Genomic DNA, 26,853 nt, shown 5'->3' with positions numbered 1-26,853 from the left:
AGGTTTAATTTAGTTATGTAAGGCACCTAGAGTCTGGAACAGGTGTTTATTTTTATAGCTAAGTAAATAGCTATACCAGTAAAGCACTCTAGTGTAGATAATTGTCCTGGCATAAACGTGTTTTGGCAGTATAGCTTATTTTGTTCCCTGAACCAATATAATCTACACTGCAAAAAAACCCAAAAAACCCCCAAAACATTCTCTTGTCAGTATAACTATGTCTACACTAGAGGGTTTGCCAGCATAGGTATAGCAGTTAATCTTTTCCAGTGTAGACCAGGCCTTACTTTTACAGTTGTTTACAGCAGTGTTCTCAGCCTTTTCCATACCAGGACCCCTTTTTCTGTTCAGGACCCTCCTTCCATCTAGAAAGGGATGGTCATCCCTCTGGATCTGTGTCCCCCGCCAGGTTGAGACTCTATGGTTTACAGCCTTTGTTTCTAGCTGTGGCAGATCACAAGGTATTAGCCCTTTAATTATTTGGACAAGCAATTTTTTTTTTGGCATTCATTCAAAAATTACAGCAAGGTACTGCAGACAACCAGAGTTTTCCTGTCCCTGTATCAAACTCAGGACTCCCACAGAGGGTCCCTAAAGCTACACAAGTAAGAGCAAAACCAGAGACAGATATATCAAAATGCATGAAAACCAATTACATGCAATCCAACTTTGCAAAGCTTAAATATGGGGTGCTAGTGAAGGCACCCAGCCAATGAACTCATTAAGACTGAACTCCTATGATATATGTCATAGGTCCAATCTGAGACAACAGTACATCTCAGAAAAACTACCTTTCATGTAAGTTATGGCAGCACATTCAGTTCCTAAGAGCCTGGATGGGGTTCATACATTCAGAATCCCATATTACACAAAGAGCATAAATCAGATACGATCACGGAGCCAGTCAAGTTGCTCAGTTGGCAGATCACCACCACCTGAGTTACCGCCAGCACCACAAACAGCAGCGATAGTGAAATGGTCCCATTATTGGGGGTAGGAAAGGGAAGGAGGGAGAGACTTCACATTTAGTTTTAAAAGCCACCTGTGGGCAGTTGTCATGCATTAAGCATGCACCACTCTTGGAAGTGTCTCTCCATAAGCATTCTGCTACTACCTTTTTTGCTTTAAATACAAACTGCTCATTCAATGCAACAGATATGAAGAAAAGCTAACAGTAAAAGTGCCATTATGCTCTGAAATGGGACTGGATTTTTTGAGTTTGGATTTACCAACCCTCAAAAGTTGCAATGGTTTCACTAAAATCTGTTTTAAATTGATTTAAAATGGCACAGACCTCTCCATAGGAACACACATTGGTTAACAATGGTCATATCAATTTACCTTAGTTTGGTAATGGAGTGTGTGGAGGCAAGGCCTCGGGGCTTCTGTATTTACCCTCTCTCCATGGCACAAGTATAACATGCGCCTAGTTTACACTACCAAAGAGACTTTTCCAATTGACAATACTTGCAAACTCCACCTAGGATTGGGAAAACCAAGCCATGCTTCTTGTGCTTTCCATCTTCACCTATAAGATTTTGAAGTGAACTTGGCGGACAATGCCATGCAGCACACAAGAGAATCCAACTTGCTCTCCCTCTGAGCACCTGGAAGCCAAGCTTAGTGAAAGCCTGTTTGTGTCAGTGAAGCCAGCAGACACAGCTAAAGACATAGGGAGCTGAGAATCTGAGTTACCACGGGATGTGCTTCAAGCCCAGAACATGGTCATCATTTTCCCCTGGATACCTGCTTATGAGACAACTCCCTCAGGCACACAACCTCTTCTATCCCCACATACATTACAGAACAAGTACTCGGTAAAGGAGATGTATATTTATTCACTTTACAAAGAGGGCAGTATTTAGTTGCAACAGCTCCATTTATAGACAAATATAACTGTACATTATACTGGTGAATGGCTCAAACCTTTACCATATCTTGCTCTTAAAAATGTGTTTATACCACTTCAGCTTCCATTAGCTGAGCAAATAGCAATCCTTGTTCTGCCACTGAGAGGTTAAAAATCAGTAATAAATGTATACACTTTGCGTTACATATTCACAAGCATTCCCCCTCCCTCTCCCCTAATTTTTTTTCCATTCCCCCTCCCCTTCAAGATGAAGCCTCTCCACGGGTCAGTGTTAAACTTATATACAGGATCAATTAAAACAAATTAGAAACCACTGATAGTTCTAATGTCCTTCTGAAGCACAAAAAAAGCCATAGATTTATACATACATATAAAAGTCGAGTCCAATATTGTTTAAAAAAGAAAAAGCTGTTTTAAACCAGGTTGGCATTCAGACATTGCCAAGGCATGGGTGAACCTATGAGGAGAAAATGAAGAAATTCAATAGTGAATTTAAATATTACAAAAATATTTTTTATTTTATTTTATTTATTTTTTTTTTTTTGAAAAAATGCAGCAGGATGCCCACTTGCTATCACTAACTGAAGTGAGAAGAGAAGGTATAGCCTATCTTTGATCTGTTATATTTTAAACAAATTCAATGTAAAGCTGCAACAAGTTTACCACACAAATGGCGGTGGCAGGTTTATTTCACTTGAATACAAATATGCTTGTCCATGAGATGGGCGCAATCTGACCATGAGATGGCAGAAATGTTATATATAAGCTCGGGGATATGGGGCAAGAGAAGGCTGGCATGGTTAAACATTCTGGATTCGGTAATGCACACAGTGCCCAGAAGTGCCTCTGCACATGGCGAGTGCAGACTCATGCCTGGCTATGTGACTACAGCAACTTTTAGCAAGGTGATCCAGAATTTTAGAGTTCTGGCAGCCCACTTCTTTTAATAGGGGTTTCATTTTTGTTTAAAACCATTTGTTATTCTTCTTCACTTTCATTTTCTGGGTCCAAATCAGATTCCCTATTGATTTCTTTTTCAACAGCCATTTCTCGTTCATCTGAGTGCTCCCCTTTCTCTTCATCTGAGTGCTCCCCTTTCTCTTCATCTTCATCCCAGTTCTCCTGGAACCAAAAAAACCCAGGAACAGCTTAATATTTGGTGCAAGCATTTCTACAATCCTATACTCCTGCAATCAGTCAAGTGAAGGACAGAAGTCCCGGACAGAGAATTTTACTTACATCAGAATCTTTATCTGCAATCATCTCATCTTCAGAACCATCCTCAGAGGATTCTGTAAATGGAAAATGCTGCATAAATCAGGAGAACACAACAGGTTTGACGCAGTCTTTGCTCAAATGAAATCCAAGATCATGTGCCACTACATATTAACTGGCTTTGACATTTAAGACATCTACCAGAACTGAACTTTAGGTTATTTTGATCAGTATAAATCAAGCACTGTTCCTCAATCATCCTATGGACAATATTTCAGTCTACATAAGACCCAAACCTCAGGTGTACAGATATTTTAAATCCTCTGGATTCTGGACAGATTTGGAAGTTTCTTTTAGTGACTTCATCTTCAGGAAAGGTGCATTCTGCACTAGAGACACGGGCCAACAAATCTGGATTGCTGGCACTAGAGTTAAGCGGTATGCTGGACTTGCAGTTACCACCAGGGTTTTCATAACTGGAGAGGAAAAAATCCAACCAACCAAAATGCTACTTGACAACTCCTTACCACCTTCTCCCCTCCACTGACTTCAAGCAAATCCTCCATGGCAGATCACACAGCGAGAGGCACAGAATTGGAATGTGGATGGCTGGCAAAAGTTAGCTTTAACCTTAGTGAACGAGCTGAGCTACACCAAGTGTACAATGGTTTGATCGGTTCCTAAGGTAACCCTACAGGAAGTCTTCTGCTTACCTTCCTCATACACTAGTTTTGCAGTCTGATTAATATCAGTTGCATCCTGAATTTTTTCCAGTGCTGCAACCTGAAAGAGATTTGCAAATCACAACAAACTGCAGTCATGTAATGCAACCTTAAAACCTACCAAGTGTTTACAAAACTCATCACAATTTAAGTGAAATCTCCATTAGGCCTGGATTTTATTCTTCCATCCATATCTGTAGTTTTAAAATAGCTGAGTATTTAGGATGGGCAGAAAAGTTACAATACTAAAGAGAAGAGAGATGCCCCTTAAGTGGTTTAAAATTCTCCTGCTTATTTCCAGTCTAAAAAGATTGAGGGTCAGCATATAAATCAGAAGGAAAAATGTGACTGACCCTTCAATGAAAACACATCCCCAATTAATATTAAGTCAGTTTAGAAGAATATGGTCAGCAGCAAGATGCTTGTTAATCAACTGTGCTGCCTTCAGCATCATCAGTGTGACCATCCAGCAACTGTACTGAGCTGTCGATGGCAGGTTTGGTCGCATCAAATTTGAAGACAACCACCATTTCCAACAACATTTCCATCTTATACCTCAATGTTTATAGCTTGAACTCACCTGGGTGATGATAAGATAGAGTTTTCCATGGAGGCGAGAGAGCTTCTGCAATGTTTTTACTCTACTCTCCATTAACTGATATAGCATACCCAACTGGGGAACCAGGTCTGGCAACTTGAGAGAAAAAGCACAAGAATGAGGCTGTTTTGTTGTCATCCTCCATTTCATAAGAAGATTCTAAACTGCATTTTAGGCTGCGTAGAGGGTCCTTACTCACACTGCTTGAAGTAATAATCGTTCATACATAGTGAAATCTCAGTTCTCATTTTGTCCGAGAGGCAATCTGTTAAACCAATGCCTGTCTAGGCAAGAGGCATGAGCTCTCATCCACTTTCAGCTCATGCAGATCTAGTTTTCCTTCTTCACTTGATTGTGGTTTACAGCATTAAGAGTACTAATGGGAAGGGCCAGTTTGAATTGGAACTGCATAAATATCAGCCAAGAGTCTGGGAATGTCAATGCACATCAATCCTAACCCACAAACTCCCACACTGTAGACCTGGTCCTTTCTGGAACAGAAAACCAACTGTGCCAAACTAGTGGTTTCTATCACTAGGTCAAGACCAAATTCATCCTTCACTTGTGAATGATGGTAGGCTTTGAAGTCAGAAGCCAAGAGGCTAAATGCTCCTGCATTAGCTTATCCATGACACCCAACTAATACTCCACTTCCAGCATACTTTTATGCAGTAACCTCAGGTCAGTCTGCAGTAGGAAAGTACTTGGGCAATTTCTGTTTAGGAAGTTCACCCAACAAGGCTAGATCATCATATATTCAGCCAGCTCTGTGCAGGGGTCCATAACTAACAGAGGCATGCTAATCAACTTCCGTTTGAATTAGTGCTAATGGTTGTACTGGATAATGCCCGCTACCAGGTAATTTATAGCATGTTGCGGCAAAAAAAAAAAAAAAAGTGTTGCACAGAACATGAAACATCCTTTTGGGGGAGATTCATTTAGACAGTAATAGCACCATATTAGGATGTTAGGACGGTTGACTTAATGGAAGAGCAATAGCAAAACAAGAACAGAGGTAAATTTTAGTTAGCTACAAGCATCAACTGTAGAGCAAGATACTTACTGTGGAAAGGTAGGATGCATGTATAGTGAAAACAGACTTTAACCACCGGACCATGTGACAGGCACTGGAGGAGAGAAGAACACAATAAATCAAAGATGAGCATAGCCAAGAGAACACCTTGTGTTTTTACCACTAAAATGGTTTAAATTAAAATGCTTCAGTGTTTTGTTTTAGAAAAGAGAAGCCAAGCCAGAAATAAGAACAATTCATCTACACAGACAGGAGACTTAAACAGTTCCATTAGACCTGGAATAGTCATTTAAGTGTTTGAGTTATACTTAAATTTGTTCTTTGTGGTTGCTTCCAATATCTTCCCTGCCAAGTTTAGATTGATCAAAGATCTAACAGCGGGGTCTCAAACATGCGGTCCGCATATTTGCTGCGGCCCACCAAGCTTCCTGCAAACCCCACCCCCCCAAGTTATTTCCTGCGGTCACCAAGCTCCCCTCCCCCGCCACCAAGCCTCGGCAGTTTCCAGGAGGGAGGAGGGAGGAGCGGGGAGCTGCTTGCTCAGGGGAGGAGTCGGAGAAGAGGCGGGGCAGGGAAGAGGCAGGGCCAGGGGCAGCATGGGGAGGCGAACAGTGTCAGTGTTGCAGCCCTCAGGCCAATGTATTAGTCTTCATGCGGCCCTCCTGGTAATTTGAGTTTGAGATCCCTGATCTAAAGCATTCTCTTCTCCCCCTTCCCCAAATTATGGAGTAAACTTGCCTCCCAACATAAGAACAGGGTAGATAGCCCTGGGAGTCCTAAAAGGGTCCCAGTACTGATAGAACAGGTTCTACACAGTGCTGAGATGACTAATCTAGTAAATATATAACAATTCTTTTCTCAATATGAACAAGTTTTACTATTTTGCAATTCATGGGTTAATATACAATTCAGATTAGATTATCCTCTATGATATTTATCTTTGTAAACCATACATACTAAGTCCCAATATGACAACTATACAAATATTCACACTGTATATATGATTTTAATTCTGAAATCAGAAACTAAATCTGAAATAACTTAACCTCCCCACACACACACACTTCTGCCCCCCTCTCCACCCCCACTCCAGGTTATAAGTGGAAGTTCTATTTGGGAAAGCCAGTGAACAAGTATATTCTACCTGCAACTTGTTTAACCCAACTATTAAGAGCGGCTTCAGAATTCAGATATATAAAAAAAAGACATCTTTCTTAATGGCTGACCTATTCATTTAAGCATTTTAACTGAGTCTCTGAAACATTAAAAGGCCACTGGGTTACAAACATTTTTGGTCAACTCAACAGATTTTTAGAAGCCCTCCACTGGGCAAAATGTCTCTTCTATTAATGCAATAAAAGTGCACAATCAAAAAAATTTCAGTATAAAGTTTACTCAGAGATACTATTCTATTATATTCATTCAAAAATCTCACTGCGTTTACCATATATTTTGCTTCTTTAACAAAAATGAGAGTGCCTACGTTTTAGCCATTTCTCTCTAAGGCAATAAAGGCACCTACTGAAGTTGTGTTAATTATAAACTGCTGATACGGCCAGAGGTCCAGTGGGTAATGAGTTAAGGAAATATTGTTTCCATACTCAGATGTCCTTTTCCGTTTCTCTTACATTTTGATGTATGCAATGATTTCTCAACAGAATTAAGTTCAGACAGAAACACCCCCAAACAGCTGGAACCTCCATCAGTCAAGTCAGATATTTCCTTTCATGAAGCTATAGTTTTTTTTAACCACTACCGTGGGCCTCCTCCAAACAAATGAAAAAACACCATTCCTTTAAAAGTCAGCGAAACTTGCTTGTGAATCATTTCTCTTACCTGTACGGGTGGCCTTGCAACCTCTTTGTAATCTGAAGAAAGAAAGATCAGGTCACTTAGAAGTATGGTATACATGACAGTTATCATCCTGACATTACATCTGTGTATCAGCCCAGAAATCGGGGCACAAAAATCTTCAGGTATTTAAAGTCTGCTAGAAATCACCAGCGATAAATAAAATGTACACTCTGAAGCTCATATTGGTTGCACTATGTCCTTGTTCAGCGCACTGACTGCTTTTGGGGAAGCAGAGCTTCATTACAGTAACAGTACTGAAGCTAATAGGAGTCAAACTATATGTTACAAGTGCACATGGAAACCAGGTCATAGATGGCAGCAAGAACCAGAACTGAATCCTTCTGTTACTGTGCATGCAAAATCTCACTATATTTAGTATCTATTACACCTGCTGCACAGGTGATACGTTGATAAGACAAGCTACTGTTGCAGGAAAAGGGTGCTGAGCACCAAGTAAAAAGTCTCAAGTACTGGAAAGGATATACTTGTTAAGTGAAGGTCTTTTCCTCTCGCCGATTAATACTGTCAAATGAACATGCACATATCAGAAAGTGTGTTCACTCAAATAAAGAGGGGTCTATATTAGAAACACTGCATCTCCGTACCTACTTAGAATCAACGTATCAGCATGTATGCTTGGTGCAAGTTTAACATTCAAAACAAGGCAGTCCGCATTCCTCATTCAGGGTTACCATCAAGCCAAAGCCATTTGTATTAAAAAGCAGACAACACGCCTTAGTTTTAAACAAAATGGACTTATTTCACATTCAGGTAACTCGAGTGATTGAATGGGTTATCAGTTCAAAACAGAAATCCACTTCTGGGTAAAGCTACACATGAGACGTTTCAGTCCAAATACAAGTGGTGTTTTTTTTTCAAATCTAGTTGAATACATGTAGAGAATTAAGTGCGTTACATTTTTTATCCTAACTGATTTAGGCTCTAAGACCCATTTTCAAAAGTGACTCAAGGTACTTAGGAATCCAAGTATCACTGGAACTCAATGGGACTTGGGCTCCTAAGTCACTTCTGACAATGGGACTTAAGCACTGCAAACAAAATTTTCACCCTCAACTGGAAGTACAAGTTCAATGTAACACTGTTGCTACCATGCCAACTAGGTACATATAAGGTCCCCATCATTGTAGTATCGCTGAGTGCCTCTGAAGTACGAATGGAGTTATTCTCACACCACCGTCTTAGGTAGGATCATTATCCCCATTTTATACATGAGGATCTGAGGCGCAGATATTCATTAAGTCACCAATAGTCTCAAAGGAAGTCACAGAAGGGACAGGAGATCAGAGTTCAGTTCCTGGTTGTGCCGAGTCCTAGGCCAGTGTCTTCACAAAACCATCTTCCCAGTTTTTATTGTGAAAAAACACCACAGTTAATCCCTAGCAGGACTGACAGTGAGACAAGTCCAATGAATGTGCAGTTATTTTGTATGGTTTCAGAGTAACACAGAACCTGACTCAGCTCTCCTGAATTAAACGTTTCAGTAACAAGTCAGACTAGTCAAAGCTGGCCTCTGATAAGTGCCCACACTAGTATGAGGTTAATACCTCGTTAACACAACCAGGAGGCTAAGCCCAACTCTGGGAATGACATGGTTTCCATATGTTTGCCTCAGGAGACAACTGTCAGAGTCAAGACAAAAACTGCTTCAATACTGGATAACCTCCACACCGATTCTATGGAGTAAAAGCAGGTGTATATTTGGACTTCCCAGAGTTAACTTGTTCTACAACAGCGGAAGTTCTACAGCAGTAATTCTCCTACCTCATGCAGCAATGGAATGACAGCATGTACAGGTATTTTAGCTATTGTGTTCTTTATTAAAGCGTCCTTCCTTGTTTGAAGCACTTTCTGTGAAGAGGGGGAAAATATGAGATCAGAAAAACATTCATCATTAAATACATATGTATACAATCAAGGACACCAAAGACATATCTACAGGGCACAGAACAACAGGAGACAGAAAAAGATGAGCTCTGACACTCACATCTCAACCTTGTATGTAAAGTCTGAGGACATGTGTGCTAGAGAGAAGATGAGCACAGAGTCATCTTTAATGAGGCCCTTCCTAAAGAGACAAGCAAGTTCTTTGAGGGATATGCAAAAAAGCTGCTAGCATGTTTGCACGTTACAGAGGTGTTCTGTTTTTTCAGTAAATTTAGTGCTCATGAAAAAAAATACTGAAATGATTGGGTCATGGACACAACTTCATTTCATCCATCATGTAGCCACTTCATGTTACGGTTGAGGCACATTAGAGGAGGCAGGAACTTTTCCTTGCTACTGTCGGTGTTCCATCTCTCCTGTGGATAAAGAACTTCAGATTCAGGACTCCCAGGACTGCTAATACAGCACCAAGTTCTCTTAAATATTTAACCCTCCTATTCCTACACATCCCCAACAGCAGGTTTATTACATCAACTGACTTGTGGGCCCTCCAATATTTATTTATCCAAAGCATATCCACTCAGAAGATCTCAAGTCGGGTCTAAACAGAAACCATGCTCTAATCAAACCCAAAAGGAAAAATTGACACATTATTAATATTAATGGAAGAACAGGTGAACTGTGACACTACAGAATTTATACAGTTAGATAACCATTTTTAACCTGACCTGTGAGGAAAGGTTATGTTTATTTTTGAGAAAAGAAGACTGATGGGGACCTGATAACAGTCTTCAAATATGTTACAAAGAGGATGGTGATCAATTGTTCTCCATGTTCACTGAAGGTAGGACAAGAAGCAATCAATCAGCTTAATCTGTAGCAAGGGAAATTTAAGTTACATATTAGGAAAAACTATCCTTATAGTTAGAAAGTTAAGTACTGAAACATGTTACCTAGAGAGGCTGTGGAATACACATCACTGGAGGTTTTTAAGTATAATTTAGACAAACACCTGCTGGGGATGGTCTAGGTATACCATATGTGGTCCTGCCTCAATGTGAGATGAACTAAAAAGACCTTCCAAAGTCCCTTCCAGCCCTACATTTTTATGTTGTATATAACAAACCGATTAACTTTGAAATCCAGGGGTTCAGTTACGGGGATGATCCAGAAGACATCTTGCAAAGCAGATCAAATAGAAAAAAATATAGCAAATGTCATCAATTAAAGCAATGTATATGACAGATAAATATAATGGAACTACTGTTTCTATGCTGCAAGGCAGTGGGATAATGCAAAAAGCAGGAGAGAGGAAGTGGCAAATTTAAACACTAGTCATCCAGCCTAGTATGCACAAGAAGCCACTTCACAAGTCTAAGCAGAATAACTTGAGCATCACGTGGTGCTCTTATAACACTTACATTTAAGATATCAGGATCATTGCTTTCCAAGCCCTGAACCAAAAGCACTGCAAAGCTGTCAGTTTGTGGAAGGCCACCTTTTGTTTTTATTTTCACAGTGGCAATATCCATTGCACCAAGACGGTCTTCAATGCTATCCTGCAGAAGAAATAAATATGGGCAGTGTCACTTAAACCAACTTGTAACCAAATATATAAGGCTTGGACTCTCAGTTATGTTTTCTCAGAGGTGTTTTTTGAGCCACCAGCTGAAGCGGGTACTGAACGCTCTGCAACAGTTCTCGATGTCGAGTCTTATCTTGCTATATTTTTTAAGCAGGACAAGTTCTTATCTCTCATGGCATAGCAGAGACATTCAGGAAGGAAGGAGCAAGCAGAGCTGAAGAAGGGGAATATGGCATCTGTGTTGAGAAGTGGGGGTTCAAAGCCCAGCAACATGCTCTAGCAGAGAGAAGGCAAGAATACAAAGTTCTTCAACATGGTAGATTCGTGGGCAACATCTAGAACTTGGATGCAAGACTGCCATCATTCACAGCTGCAGGGGAGCTCATCCCAGATGAAGCCAATTCATATCAAGTGATAGTACAACAGTTAGCTCTGGATGATTATTTTGGCCAAAAAGGGAAACAGTCCAATCAGGCATGCTTATTACTGTTTGGTAAGAGCACTCTGATTACCTCTTTATCTCCAGGTTTTCTTTTGCTTTCCATTTTCTGCATTCCAGAGGACTGAGATTTGATGGTTGCACTATGTCCAGGAATTCCAGGCACTAAAACTTTGGCTTCTTTGTTCACAATGGGCGTTTTTACCTAGTGACAAAGAGACAGCCACATACACACAAATAGGAAACATGTTCATGTTTGTTTTCTGTAGTCCAAAACACTGGTTTATTGTTTCAGACCCACACACGGTAAAACCATTCCCTGCTACGTGTGAATATCTCTTCTCAGAATCCATGTCTGGTATTAAGACAGGAAAGCCCTATAATGAAGTTTAAGGTTGATCTCAGTGGACCATTTGCTGAACTAACTCAATTAATATTTGTAACTGGGCTAATTACACACCAAGTGAGAATCATTTATTTATATTCCAGGGTGTTCAACTAGAGGAAGTGTTTCCTAATTACACTTGACAACAGAAACACTTGCATCTTTGCTGGAAATATATATAGTAAGTGTAGAAAATCTAACACCTTCAAAAAGGGATTGCCTTATCTACCTCTGAAAGATAGCAACCATTTAACAGCAGCACAATACAACAGTTTAGGGAAATTAGTGGATCTCTAGGGCAGAGGTTCTCCAACTGGGGGGGCAGGACCCCTTGGGGAGGTGCATGTATTCTGGGGGGAGTGCGGGGGAGCTGATAAGCTTTAGAGGAAAAAATTTTTGAAGACTTCCTGCACACATTTTACCCACAGCAATGCATAACTAGTGACACCGATTCCTCCAGACACATCAGGGCCTAGATGGCGCTGTGCATTTGACTCTAGAGGGCAGTGTGCATTTTGATGGATTTCTCCTCCTGCTCCTGTACCCCATCTCCACAGAGCAGGGTGGGGACATGACGGCACTCAGGACTAGGATGGAGGGAGCTTGCTGGCAGCAGCAGCTGATCTACTTAAAAAGGCAGTGTACTTAGAGTGGGGTCAGCATACTTAAATGGGCAACGTGCGTCTCTCTCTCACACGCTCACACCCCCCCCCCACCTCCCCAGCACTTTGGAAAGTGGAGGGAGTGGTGTGTTCCAGTGGGATAGTGTGGGTCATTATTATGTTCCGTTTCTGTAGGGAACGTTTGCAGCCACTGCCATGCATCTATTATGTCTCCTCCCTTCATTTGGGCTGCCTTGTAGAGTGTCAGGCTACATTAACAACAACGTGTTAACCCTTGAGGGCTCAGCCAAGTGCTAGTTCATCATTTAGCAGCAAAACATTCCCTGGGATATATCACACCCTCTGACTCCACCACCTCAACCAAGCTTCACAATCATCGTTGCCGTGTACAGTATTAAATTGTTTAAAACTTATACTGCATGTGTGTGTAGTATAGGTTTATATATGTACACTTACACACACACACACACACACGTCTTTTGTCCAGTGAAAAAAATTCCCCTGGAACGTGTCCCCCCCCCGCGACATTTACATTAATGCTTATGGGGAAATTGGATTCGCTTAACATTGTTTCGCTTAAAGTCGCATTTTTCAGGAACATAATTACAACGTTAAGCGAGGAGTTATTGAATATGTACTTGTGCAGCAGGAGAGAGGGCATAAATTATAACAGACAAAAGGGGGGGGGGGGGGGGAAGTGTGTGTAATCAAGTAAGTTTGCACTCTAGAGCAGTGGTTCTCATTTAGGGAGGTAGAATACAAGTAATTAAATCAGACCAGGATGCTTGAATAAGCAACCCTTTATCACACAAAGAAAAGCCATGGGGTCTTTAATGAACACAAGGAAGCTAAGTTGTAAGTCTCAATTGGAAGTCAGCACCTCCAGCAGCACAGTGATCACGCTGGATCAGTGCGGATGCAGGGAAGTGTGACACATACAAATCTCCAATAATCACTTATTGCAGGAACCTGTTTACTTAGAGATCATCCATTCCAGCACTGACCCGACCTAATCCTTCTTGCTTCGAGATATGACTGGTTCCCAGTAAGCAGCAGCACTAGCTGTCAGTACGCCAATACAGACTACTATAACGACTGTAGCAAATTCCATTTATCACCTCACTTCTAGTAAGGTTTAGATGTAGTAGGCAAAATGTGATACTCCAATTTCACGTTGTTACAGTACAGCAGATGTGGTTTTGAAACCTACTCTAGCTACAGATATTTTTAGGGCAGTGCCAAGTGCATGACACATGGAACTCTTCTCCAGAAGGCATGCTCAGACAGCCAAGAGAAATGTGTCTTCATGGAATTCAGCAATAAGCGAAACCAAGACGAAGGTCATCACAGCAAGCCCAAGATTCCCTATAGCTATCACTTTCGTGCATCTATCATTGGCTTCATGACTACAAAAGAACACAAGCCCACAAGTAGTCCGAAACCCAATAAGCCAACTCATACACCAAAATTAAGTGTGCCAACTCAGAGTTATCAGTAAGCGTAGTCTGAGAAAATGCCGCCTCTATACATTTACAATTGTGGGATAAGTGCACTGAGTCTGCAAGCCAGGAATCTTCTGAGCAGAGCGTCCACTGGGCCAACTCATACCATAATACAGGGTTCCCAGGGTACAAAAGGGGGAGCAGCCTCAACTGCCTTTTTGTTCTTTCCACTAATTCAGAAATTCTTAACCTGAAGAAAGATGAGATTCCAAAGTTGCAAAGGCAGCGGCAGGGATTATACAGTGACAACACCCTTCACCAAAAGCCACTTACTGATAAGTATCTCAAGGTAGCCTCCCCTTTTTAATACCCTGGGAACCCTGCACATGGGCCAGAGGTGGAAAATGGTCTCAACAGACATTGTTGTGTAAGATTTCAAGTTCATATTCCCAGGTGCTGTATCTCTGGGGAATTGGAACATATGAAGGCCACCGCAGAGAGAAGCCAGGACACCAGATTTAAGAATCTACAAAAAAAGCAGGATTAATTTTACAGAAATGGTAAAACAAGAGCACCCAAACCTTGCCCAACTGAGAGCTGCAAGGGCAACTTCTCATGAGCCAAGGATCTGCACCTAACTGGCAAAAATTGGAGATACCTCCTCTTAAATACAGAGATGAAGGCAGTAGTAGTCCTAGTATGCAATACCCTATCTCCATCTAAGCACTGTGCGCTAGGACCAGTAAAAGCCAATGAGATGCATTTTGTTCAAGGAATGCTATTTGTTATTGAATTTCTCCTCAGAAGTAACCAATGTAGAACCCTATCTTCCCTGCTAAAGTGCAAGGTTTAGTATTGATAAATATAAAACCGAAACAGGGACTAGGATGTTTCATAGACCACTCACCTTTGTTACAGACATTTCTGTTTGAAGTGCCATGGTCTTTTGAACGTCCCTTATCAAGCATACGTGAGATTCAGCGGAGTTCAAGGACTAACATGGGAAGAAAAGAAACAGTCCACATCATTTTAACACACCACTGTGACTCATGAAGCTACTTCAACAGGTTAGAAATAACTCAGCAGGCATTATCAGTAAAGTGAAATTTCGGTTACTTCAGGAAAGCAGCTGCTTTGCTTTTCCCCAAGTCACCAGATTCCTATGCCTTTCAAGGGAACTTGTTCAGGTAATGGAGGACCTTCAACTGAAGCTTAAATGACAAACACCAGTTTTCAAGTTGCTGAAATGGAGTGCTCAACAATGCCTGTTGGAACAACAGCAGGAAATACCCCCAACATTAGCTATACTGTATTTAATAAAAGAAAGCAGGATCAAAATTTCCTTTCAGACAGCTGTACTGAGGGCACAGAACACACCACAGAAAAGAGTGGCTTTACCTCGCTACGCAAGTCCAAATTAAAAATTCCTCCACTCAGAGAGTAGTTGGGAGTTTGTGTTACATGCTTACAAAACATTAGGTTCCACATCAAGTAGGCTTTACATACCATTCTCTCAATGATGGGTTGTAAGGTGTTTCCATACACAAGCAGTAACGACTGCTTGTCGGAGCAAAATGCAGCTGCTAGAATAGGGACTGGTTTTGGTGTGGCATCACTGTCCTTTCCAGACGTTGCTATCTGGATAGTACAATTTGATGTTAAGGGCTTTTTGCAGTATCTGAAAAGAAATGATTTAATCAAAACAGATTTAGCTAAAAACAATAATATGCACTTCTAGAGCACCTTCTGTCAGCTCGCCAATCAACTCAATCTCAATAGTTTATAATTTTAAAGGTGGGTTAAGTGAGGCTCAAGGAGGTTAAGCAACTTGTCTAATGTGATAGTCAATAGCAGAGATAAGTGTAGAATGCAAGAAACTAATTTTCACAGTCCTCTGCTCTAGCCAGTAGATAACGGTCTCCCACAGTTACATATGCAAGGTACCAACTTTATAGAACACGAGTTCTGAGAAACAAGCACCGTGTCCGAGAGGCAACTGAGTCCTATCTTATGACCAGGATGTAACAGTTTAAGACCCGAACAGGACCATATTTGGAAATGACTACGAACTGCCTTGCAGTATCCCCACGTTCTTCTAAAATACAAGGTCAAGATAAAGAACTTAGAATTTTTTAAATACCAACTTACCCATTTAAGATGTGTTCAAATAAATGCAACTGTCCATCTCTGCATACAACTGCTAACTTCACCGGCTGAAAGAAAGTCACAACATATGGTTTTTATTAGATCAGAGAACAAACTTCCAGTCATTGATACATCATGAGAAATTAACATATGCTACTATGGTAGGAACTTAAATTAAAGCTACTGAAGTACCACGGATATGGGCAATCCTACTAAAATGGCTTGGGCCCAAGTGGAGAGGCATAGGTTTGGTACCTGTTTAATAAAGCAGGATTTTCAGCATATATACATGGAGGCTGTTTCTATAGAAGAACATGTATGTGAGGCAGCAAGTCAGCCATACATGCCTCTTTGGCCAATTAACGGGCATACATATAATATATCATATTCTGTCTGAGATCTCTACAGTAATGGGTGAAAAAGTAGAAAACTTGGCTTGACGTAGTGCATTTTAAGAAGGAAAGTGAAGTATGTAGGAAAGAGCATTGTGGCTTAAATAGAGACTGAAATGTTATTGAACTTCCTTCAGATGTGTCATCTGTGAATAAGATGTGTTTCAATTCCCCGATTCTTTTATGTAGAAGTTTCCCGCAGAACATCGTAATGTGCTAAAAATCTGACTTATGGAATGCATATCTGATACAACATATTAAATTGTAATTCATTCAAAATTCAGTGGGATTGTCCTTGCCTCCTCATTTCAGGAAAACCATGGCAATACCTGAACCCTATTTCGGAAAGAAACATGCTTATTTTGTGCTACAAGATGTGGCAAGTAACTGATTGATAATAAATTGTTTCAATTTTATAAGTCAGTTAATATTTTCACATTATTAACAAGAATGCTGAAAAACATTTAAGGGAGGGACGTCTGAATGTTGTTACTGTGTAGCTCCCTAGTCTGTAACGTCAGTTCTCAAACAAACCCATTAATTCACATTCGACATTCATCCTTGCTTACCACACACCAAAGTGTTTTCTTCCAACATTAACAAGAAATCAGCACTGAAAACTTGAAACCAAAACGTACAAGTGCAAACTACTTCTCTTACCTCCTCTTTGCTTTCTGACACTGTTAGGTCAATAAAGACTGGCTCATCTGTAACAGTAAAAGACATCACAGCATTCTTGTCTTTCCTATCTGATCTGATCTGCCTGGAGACACAAATAGCACATATTTAGCGTAGTAAGAAAAAACATTACTCACTCTGCTACTCTCTGCATCATCACTGAAGGAGAGCACAATATTATAAATTCCCTAAACAGTGACCATCTACAACCCAGCTCTATGTGGATTAAAGACTTAACTATTAAAAAGTGTTTTAACTATTCAAAGCTGACCGTGCCAATCATTTTAAGTTCTCTTAAACCCCTAAGTGTTCTAGCCCCAAACCGTAAACTACTTTAAAAAACAAAAAACAAAAAAAACACACAACACCAAACACTTAGGCAAGATTCTTGTACAAAACTATCCAAGTGCAAAGAAAATGTGAATTTTTAAACACGCACTTTTTTAAAAATAAGACACTAAGAGCAAAGAAGTGAGTCATGTAACATGCTCATAGCATGTATTATAGTCCTGAGTAGGGTCTACAGGTAGCATGCTCAGACACAGCCAAGGAAATTCACATCCTCATTTGATTGTCAGTGAATTGAAACCACAGTTGAATCATCATTGCATCAAACCAGAATAACCCTCTGTTTATCTATGAGCAACAGAATTCAATTAATACTTTTGTGAAAAGTCTATGCTCAGACTAAGTATCAACAGATTGTCACAAGAAAAGCCTACATACCATACACTGAGTAACCGGTCACGTGCTGCTCCAGACAAGAAATAGAGTCCTGTAATTCCATCAAAGGGCTGACTTTCATTCGGCGGTCGTACCGTGGTGAACATTAGTGATGAAACTGCTGTTGCATGGCCTGTGAAATTCTAGAGGAAATGAAATTTTACTTGTGATGGGATGGTGAGGAGCAGTCATAGTAAAATTTTGATGTTTAAGGTGCGACGAGGAACATTATGCAAGCTGCACAGGTCAAATCCAAGTATTACAGAATAAGTCAAGACGTTTCTGCAGTGTTTTCAGTTAGAGCTAGAATCCAGCTGCCTTGAGTTTATAAATCTCCATGAAGGGTTTCTTGAACCTCATGATATTCATGAAGAGAGAAATGAAAGAGGTTACACAAGGAAAAGAGACAGACTAATAGGTGAAATTTCAGGTTGGGAAAAAAAATTGAGAGAAAAAAAGTCATCCTCCCCAACAACCTTCTGTATTTTACAAAGTCCCCTGCGGGACTACCCAGTGAGGCAGTGTTACACAGGTAGTGCTGTTACTGCCCAAAGTTACTTCCCCGTCTATTCATCTTCTCATGGGGCTTACAAGAAAACAGAGTCCTGTTTTCATTTTCTGCCTACAGTTGAGCATTCTGGTCAGTCAATGCACCTACTATTTTTAATTGGAGATTACCAGCGAATAATTAAGTTCCATGTGTTTAGACCAGGTTTTTGTCTGTGTACCAAACAACAGGACGTTTGCTACTATGCCTCCCAACCTGTTTAGGTAACAGATTAATAATGCAGCCGGTTACATTAAGATTGGAAAGATGCTGTCTGAAGTCTAATAGCACTGGGTCTCTGCTGAATGCTGCTGGCAGAGTCCATTGTCACATCTGAAAGGAGCTGGTTCGGTCTATTTTTAGATCTCTAGAGTCAGAATTAGGAGAACATGCAAAAAATGCATCCAGTGTAAAGGAACCATATGAAGCTTATGTTAATATTGGCTTGCACAGGGGCTACTGACAGCACACTAAAACACAGCCAAGGAATTTAGTGTCCTCATTCAACTGTCAGCAATTCAAACCACAGTGTGAAGGTATCATCATAGCAGCAACTTCCAGTAGCCCCTGGACTGACAATTATTTCTTTATACTCAACACAACTGGGACATACTGCATCAGGAAATACTAGCCAAACGAGGTCAGTTTAATCAGGGAAGGATTTTTTTAGATCCAGTATTAAAAAAAATTCACTTACTCTGTAGACTTCTTTGGTCTCCAGGTCCCACAATTTGATAGTTCGACCAGCTGAAAGTAACATCTTTCCATCTGGACTGATGCACAGGCAGCTAACGCTGCTGTTGTCACCTTTCCATTTGCTAGATTTTTGTTTGCAAGGGAACAGAGGAAGGTGAGAAAGGAAAGGGGCACCAGTTAATACATCTCAAACTCAGAGCAGCAATGTTGAAGAGGCTAAGAAAAATGCAATAGATTTAAGAAGCTACAAGTTGTGTCACAGCAATTAGTTGTTTGTCCCCCCACAACCAAAGCCGTTTACATACAAAATTATTAATGTGCATCAACTGACTGCCCCAAAGTCCTCTACACCCAAAACAGATGTAGCATGGGGCACAGTAGTACATGATTCCTACTGCACTAGACCCCAGAAAGTGTGCTCAACTTGTTCTGGACAGACTCTCCCAACAGTGTAATTCTGCTGTGTGCCATTATTGAGGCTTAGTTCATTAAAGGACTTTTGTTAACATTTTCACATTAAGGTGAATAAAGGTGTTATAAAAGCGTCAAACGTTGCCATGTACACTTGTCTCCACCAGGAACTAGTTAGTGACCAACACACTTCACACAGGCCACTAAACTGCAAGAGGAGTTCATTCAGTGTAAGAAGTGACCCATGCAACCCATCATAAACATTTGGTTCATTGTTACAATTTTAAGACCGTTTTTTCTGAAATGCTTCAATGCAATATTCACAAGATTGAATATCTTCAAAACCAAGCTAGTTTATTCTACACCATCCTTGACAATCCAACAGAAAAGTCTAAATGGAACAGGTTTCATTGCCTGTATATTTCACAGGTAATGATATGTTCAACAGAGTTCTTTGGCTTCATATGCTCTTCCAAAGAGGAAAAGGACAAGACTAAGCAAACAGCATCCAAATTGACACTTATCTATTTAAATATTCTGCTCTGGGCCCATGTAAAAAAATTTTAAACCAATAAATATAAAATATGTCTAAAAATCATAAGTTACTATTTAAAGATTCCTTCCATATAAAATATTTAGATATGAAACTATACAGCAAGGAAGAGCTATATTGTGATACTGATGACACATAGCAAAGATGCAGTCAGACAATAAGCAGCTACAGCAGGTGAGACAGAAGAGCAGAAGTTTTCCACTGCTCTTTTGGGTAGGTTTGGTATTTAACCCCCTTCTCTAACACTGCTTCCTCTCCCCCCCCCCCCCCCAAAAAAAAAAAAAAAGCTTTTCAGTGTATATACCCATTCAATGCTTTAATTTCTTACCAAAAGAAGTGTGGAAGTTTCCTGCTGTTCTGTGTCTGATCTTTCTGCTTTTGAAAGATGTGTTATTGGGCAGTGTTTCCCCTTGGAATTAGTAAAATGGATACCCACTGGGATCACGGAGTCAATATTCATATCAGTGGAGATTTCAAAACATATTTCAAGTGGGTTGTTTTAATATAGTTTCACAATCTTTGTTTAAAAGGACGAAATTTGAACTCCATTTTAAGAAGTTTAAAGTAGTTTCAAGTGCCATACCTGTCCCTAGATCATTCTAGGAGGACCCTTGACAGTTTGACAATCACCTTTTTCTAGGTCTTGAAAAAAAATGTTTCTCTGCCCTGTTACTGTGTGAAATACTCCAAAAAACCAGGGGAAACAGGGAAAATTCTTGTACCTTAGAGCTATCAACTACACAAAGTAAATACGACAGGATAAAGAAAAATAATTTTTTCCAGTTTTCAATCACAGTAACATTAAGTGTTACTTGTAACAATTGCAGGTAAGGGATTTTCAGACAGAAGTGTGATTTTTATGTGGTTGGTGTGGCTTCAGTTTATATATTCTAATTAAGTAAATTTCTTCTGTAGTTATCTACAACAGCAGATAACTGTAGCGAATATGGTTTCTTTCAAACGTTAAAGGCAACCATTGTTAAATGCTTTGAGCAGCTTCTGACACACTGAATACAGGTCACATGATAAACCCCACCTATGAACAATCCAGCCCCTAGTGGTGATTTTTCAAGGCATCTCCAAATCCACAGGTTGCACTGATCAAAGTACTGTGTTGGTTCCAGCGATGGAGCTACAAAAACAAGACTTTAGCTAATATTGCTTCCATGCAAGTCATCTAAATCAAACATCCTGTGGTAATTTTGGCTTGGTGAGCTACTGAGAACTCAGTGACAAACAGACTCAGGGCAATCCACTGAGATCAATGCTACCATAAGGAAATTCTTTAAGGAACAAATACACGAATACAGATCAGTTCCCACTGAGCATGAGGATTAGCTCCTCCAGGAAGACCCAAGCCCCTTCTGGGGGAGCCAAAAAGTCATCCAGGGAAGAGAAAGACAAACTTCCTCTTCTGACAAGATTTTTTAAATTTAGCATTAAACCAAGCAGAGACCTATCTGCACAGTACTAATCAATCATTAGATGGCGATGCTTTCGCAGATTCCTAAAAACAATAGTTGTGGATTCCAGTGAAAGAATTAGGAGAAACATACAGGCTTACTGCTGCATTAACAACTGAACTATCTGAGAAGAGATGGGCTGAGACAGACTTACTGAGAACAAAAAATCTTCCATAACCACCTACTTTTACTTATAACTGTTAACTTCTTTCACCACAACACTGATGGTTTTTAATTATGTCTACTCAGAACTCTCTTTTAATCTTTTGTAAGAAGTCAACTATTCTGTTTAAATTATTAAAGACAATTATTTCAGGGAAATGGCACAGAAGAATAAAATTTACAGGTCACCATATTTGAGTGTACATCTATACTGCAGTGAGGGATGTGAATGGCAGCTTATGTTGACATACCCACACCAGCTGTACTCTAGCTAGCTTGCTAAAAATAGAAGAGAGGACACAGTGGTGAGAGCTTCAATGCAAGCTGCAGAGGCAAATACGTACTCAGGGGAGTCAGGCAGGCTTGTGAAGCCCACACCACGGCATCCTCCCTTCTAGTTTCAGTGAGCTAGCTCGAATACAGCTAGTGCCAGTAGATCTACAGAAGCTGGCACTCACTGTCCTGGCTGCAATGAAGACATACCCTGAGAATTTCCTTTCAAAACACACCTGGCTAGATTCTGTGCAGTACCACCCAAGAGGCGCACACCAGGGAAAAGGAGGGCAAAGGTTGCTTTATGCTACCTTTGTCTCTTTCAGATTCTGAGCTGCTGCAGGACTGAAATGGCTCAAGCAGCCCTGTGTGGTTCTGTAACTTATGGCAGCCTCCCCAGTGCTAAATAAGGGCTATGCAGCAGCTTAGAATCTGTGCAGCACCTAGCACTATGGGAACACCTCCTCCTCCCACCCCTATACACTGGGATATGTAGTACAGAGCTACCTGCACCGATGCCATGTTGTCAGAGCAGCACAGAGCAGCAAAAAGGAGAGGCTAAATCAGTCCCACCCTCTCTTACTAAGATCACTTCACAGAGACTCACTCCCCATTCCAGATAAGTTTCATAATTTCCAACACACACCAGCACATTGGCAAAGCCTTTATACCATTTTCTGCACTCTAAACACATTGTGAGCTAGATATTGAAAGAATGACCATACCAGCTGACAAGATGACAACAGTGGTCAAACAAAGGAACTAAAGCGATTTTAAAGACAATACAATACTACACTGAGATACAGAATCTGAGACATCCTGTCACAACCTAAGGCTGTGTCCACACAAGCATTTTTCTTCCAATTTCCACTGGTGGTAGCGCTAGAATAGTCTGCTGCTGGCCAAGTCTGCACTAGCACTTCCACCCTTGCCACCACCAGTGGAGTTACACCAATGATAATGCAATGTTACAAGGGTTAAGTGTCCTACTGAGTGCTAGCTTTATCAAAGACGGCACTTAGAAGTCAAGAGGATATGGTTTGTGTTTTAATTTTCAAAGCAGATTTTGAAAAATTAAAAACAAAAACAAAAAACAAACAAACAAATGGCTACTCTGGCCCTCTAGCAATTGCTGCCTTCAGCTTTTGTTTTACAGTATTACAATCAGCACCAGCCTGCTCAGACAGCCAAGAGGAAGTTGTCCCCACTGCACATCAGTAGTGAGCGAAACCAAGTGGGCATCATCACAGCAAGGCATTCTGCTTAATGAATGGGCAAAGACTACTGATTTAACGAACACTACAGTGTCAGGATAAATATCAGTTCCTGACTTTACACCATGGTGCGAGAACGCCCTTTGGATTCCGAAGGTAAAATTTTCAAAAGTGTGTAAGTGACATAGCAGTTTAAACGTCACACTCACTTTTCCAAAGATTCCAGACTTAGCATGTCAAAAAAGCAAGTAGTAAAAGAAAGAGTGCTCGGGAAAAAAAAAAAAAAAATCACAGGCCATGCCCATGAAACACAACAAACCAACAGTGGTGAGGACTGCATAGCTGTCGGTATCATTTGCACATTCTTGTGCCTGATAAGATTTTCAAATCAGCCAGCCACAAACAGCAGTGGTAGGAAAGCCATGGACAATGATGAACCCAGCACAACAATGGCAGGTCATAGGGCAGGAGCCCACTCATCTGTAGCTGAGCATGGTTCCAGTGGCCACATACCTCCTGTGCTGTAACAGGAGAATAGATGTGGTCCTTAGTAGATACTGATGTTGAACAAAATGAAATACAAACACGACAATAGGCGGGGTTGATCCAATAGATAAGTACCTGGGATATGCTGAGTGCATGTGATGATGATGATGTTGTGATTCATATGATGTCTTATTGTGCTACTTTTGGTCAATGTGAACTACCACTTCAACCAGAAAATGTCATCTGCAGAACGAGTCATTCCAAAAAGAACTTCACTTGGAGAGAATTCACGAGATGGCCAGCTCACCACTCCCTCCCTGCTCTGTACCGAATCGCAGCAGCGATAGTGGAATGGGGGGAAAGAAGTGGTGCCTGAGAAACTACAGGAGGGCAAATGAGGGTGTCTTAAGCATGTAGGTAATTGGATACCAGGTCATGTTAAATAGGTCATTTTTCCCCAGCCATACAACCACTCATCCCTGTCAGGGGTCTGGAATGGCAGGGTGTTTGTGGATGGCTCAGCATCTAAGAACACAATAGCCTCCAAGTAATATCACCTGCAGCAGAGGACTGCACAATACAGCTCAGGAAGGAATGGCAAATGTGGATTTAAACCACCTTTGCATTCCCTGATCTGCTCTGGCTGTGCAAAAGGCTTGGTCAGTCCCCTTGATGTATGGTTAGAACTGTCTGAAGGCTTCTCTAATCTTTAATGACTGCTAACCCCCGTAAGAGGCTCATGAAGCTGCTCGGATTCATGTATCTATTCTACCTTACCCAAACCCATATCCCACTATGCTGGCTCTAGAGGATTCCCCTAAACTGATATCACTCTCCCATGGCTAGTCAGTCATTTTCAGACTGCTTTCTTCTGGTGCGGACGTGCAAAGCTGCTTCACCACAAAAGAAAATGTGGCCCAATCTATGGGTTTTAGCCAATGCCCACTGAAGTGAACAGAACTCTTTCCATTCACTTCAGTGGGATGTGCATCAGCATCCAACCATAGCACAAGAATATCATCTTGACTGGCTCATGATCACATGAGCCTGAAACTCAATGAGTTTTGCATATTAGGTTTTACTGCAAGTAATTTATTGCAAACAGGACTATTGTGTGTTTCAAAGAGTATCAGGTTTGTTTGGGGTTAAGGGCAAGACACATTCTTGATTTAGGAGTTCAAGCCCTATTTTCAAAATGAGGTAGCAGCCTAATGCCCAAGTCACTTTTGAAAACAGTATTTGAGCTCCTAAATCATTTAGGGCACTTGAAAATTTTACCCTAAATATCTATTGTAGAGACATCTCACAAGAGTCTACTATTCTGCTGCTGAAAGCCAACAGACATTTCTATGGACTCAGAAAAATTATGTGAACTCCATCGGTTTTGTAGCAGCAGTAAACCGAGGCGCTGTGTACACACAGTTGAGATGTTTGGTCAAATTTGTGCAATCACCTTTGATGAACACTTGTTAATCCATTTAAGAGTGACTGATGTTGATTTAATATAAGTCAATTCCTTACTGATGTATCAATTTAAGTTTACATTGGTGAGGAATATTCTTAAGTTAAATTAATATAATTCACTCAAACCAATTTAAGAGTATACACTCAAGGGGATTTACCAGTAAGTACAACTTTCACAATTAGACAAGGCTTGAGACAGACAACGCAAGACAGATAAAAACAAGAGTTTTAACAATGGTCAGGCTTTTATACAGAAAAAATCAGCAGCAGATAAAAAGCCTTCTCATGCACCTGAACTCACCCTCTCAATCTTACATTGCATGGTGGCTGAGTTACAACAGTGCAACAGGAAACAGAAACAAACACACATGAGGCTATTAAACCAAGAGGATGCTGGAGTATAGAAAGTAGTTGTCCCATGGACTGAGGAATTCCGTCAAATTTAGTTCTGCTGAAAACATTCTCAGTAGTCAGGTTAAAAGGGCATTTTTGTGCATTACTTAAAAGAAAGGCTTACATAACCTTTCACATTTTGTGATGTCTGTCTCCCACAACCAGATTCCACACCAATGTAGCAATCCTACCATACATACTGCTGAAGTCAGAGCAACCAATAAACTATTGAACACTATGTTAATAGTGAAGTTCCATGATGTTCTGTAAAACTGTGTAATATACTTACTGTTGCATCAGAGAGGAAAAAGCCTCCTTTTAAGATTTCCTACTTTTTAAAGCTGGTTCTGTTTCAAAGCTTTCAGTTCTTGCAAGAAATGAGGTTAACTTGTCTTGTCTATATTACCTGGGGTGACCACTAGCTGCAGTGTAAGCTATTTTACAAATCTGTCATGGACTGCCACAGTTGCATAAAGTCTACACTAGCTAGAACAGACATTCAGCATCATTTCCCTCACTAGCGTGAACAAAAGCACCAACTCCTTATGTATACTACAGACAGGTTATGCACTAGCATGGTTGCCTGACACAGTTAGTGATATCCATAATCTAACATCGACAATCTTAACTGTGGCATGCAACTGTACAAGCATATGGTTGTATATAATGCAGACAATCTGACAGGCTGCCAGCTACTGTACCTTACTGGAAATGGATCTGTGACAATATTGCTACCCCAGCTGCTTTCCACACAGCATACAATAGAACAAGAGCCAATTAAGATTGCTGTCATGGGCATATTTCAGAGATGTTTAAATATTTAGCCCTTTTATACTAGAACATATGTGTGTTTTGTTGTGGTTACATATTAGCAATTTAATCTATGAATTTTCTGCAATGGTCTTACCACTTCAGTAGTTTTCAGTTCATACCTTCAAAAAAATGGGTGCCAAATGGGTGCCTGAGGTTATGCTCTGAATCTGTATTTAAACATCCAAACAAGTGGTCTGACTTTCAGAAGCAATGAGCGCACACCCAATGAAGTCAGCAGGAGATGCTGGGCATTCAATATTTTTGAAAATCTTGGCCTGCATTTCAAAAGGCTGACACGGATTTACATAACTACGTGACTGTGAAATACTAGATGAAGACAGTGTACTGCACAGCACATTTTAGAGTTTCAACAGACCTCCTTTAGAATACATGAACATGTTCTAAATTAAATGCTTGTGAAATCTGGTTTTGTGAAGACAGCCTAAAAACAGTTCTGAATAAAAGACAGTTACCTTTTCCATAACTGGTGTTCATCTAATGTGGAATGGACATGAGCAAGCACTCGAAGAATTCAAATGTATATTTTTGCTGAGACTTGTGATGAGAATGTCTGATATTTTTTATAATTGATTTTGTAGAAATGCCAGACCCAATCATTTTCTTGGCATAGTACATCCTTTATGCCCTTAACAGAGCCACAACAGCCTCCCTCTGAAGCCCAGCAGAGTGACAGTTTTCCCTTCAGCACAGAAGACTGGCTACCAGCCCCTACTGGCATGAAGCTCAGTGTCCAAACGCCTTGCATAGC

At 40.5% G+C, this 26,853-nt stretch overlaps 1 protein-coding gene and 3 non-coding genes across 4 annotated transcripts in view; all 4 read right to left on the bottom strand.

Moving 5' to 3' along the window:
• Positions 1-1,915: 1,915 nt before the first annotated feature.
• The window catches only part of WDR43 (WD repeat domain 43), a 34,469-nt gene continuing 9,531 nt past the window's right edge, over positions 1,916-26,853 (bottom strand). The window contains exons 4-18 of the mRNA XM_074949135.1: positions 18,854-18,974; positions 17,613-17,752; positions 16,869-16,971; positions 15,820-15,884; positions 15,178-15,349; positions 14,579-14,665; positions 11,295-11,426; positions 10,619-10,756; positions 9,075-9,161; positions 7,275-7,306; positions 5,469-5,532; positions 4,388-4,501; positions 3,799-3,868; positions 3,110-3,162; positions 1,916-2,992 (exon numbers count right to left, since the gene is read on the bottom strand). Coding sequence (XP_074805236.1) covers positions 2,849-2,992; positions 3,110-3,162; positions 3,799-3,868; positions 4,388-4,501; positions 5,469-5,532; positions 7,275-7,306; positions 9,075-9,161; positions 10,619-10,756; positions 11,295-11,426; positions 14,579-14,665; positions 15,178-15,349; positions 15,820-15,884; positions 16,869-16,971; positions 17,613-17,752; positions 18,854-18,974 — 1,522 coding nt within the window. The 3' untranslated portion in view covers positions 1,916-2,848. The remainder of the gene's footprint in view (positions 2,993-3,109; positions 3,163-3,798; positions 3,869-4,387; positions 4,502-5,468; positions 5,533-7,274; positions 7,307-9,074; positions 9,162-10,618; positions 10,757-11,294; positions 11,427-14,578; positions 14,666-15,177; positions 15,350-15,819; positions 15,885-16,868; positions 16,972-17,612; positions 17,753-18,853; positions 18,975-26,853) is intronic.
• On the bottom strand, positions 13,505-13,582 carry LOC141985624 (small nucleolar RNA SNORD53/SNORD92). Its single transcript, XR_012638981.1, has one exon. It is a non-coding gene; the product is annotated as a small nucleolar RNA SNORD53/SNORD92 (small nucleolar RNA).
• LOC141985626 (small nucleolar RNA SNORD53/SNORD92) lies at positions 17,418-17,497 on the bottom strand. The gene has a single exon (XR_012638983.1). It is a non-coding gene; the product is annotated as a small nucleolar RNA SNORD53/SNORD92 (small nucleolar RNA).
• Positions 22,890-22,967, bottom strand: LOC141985625 (small nucleolar RNA SNORD53/SNORD92). The gene has a single exon (XR_012638982.1). It is a non-coding gene; the product is annotated as a small nucleolar RNA SNORD53/SNORD92 (small nucleolar RNA).

Source organism: Natator depressus, chromosome 3 (assembly GCF_965152275.1).
Source record: "Natator depressus isolate rNatDep1 chromosome 3, rNatDep2.hap1, whole genome shotgun sequence".
NCBI lineage: Eukaryota > Metazoa > Chordata > Testudines > Cheloniidae > Natator > Natator depressus.
Note: the sequence above shows the minus strand (reverse complement) of the source record. Positions and strands in the feature narration are given on the sequence as shown.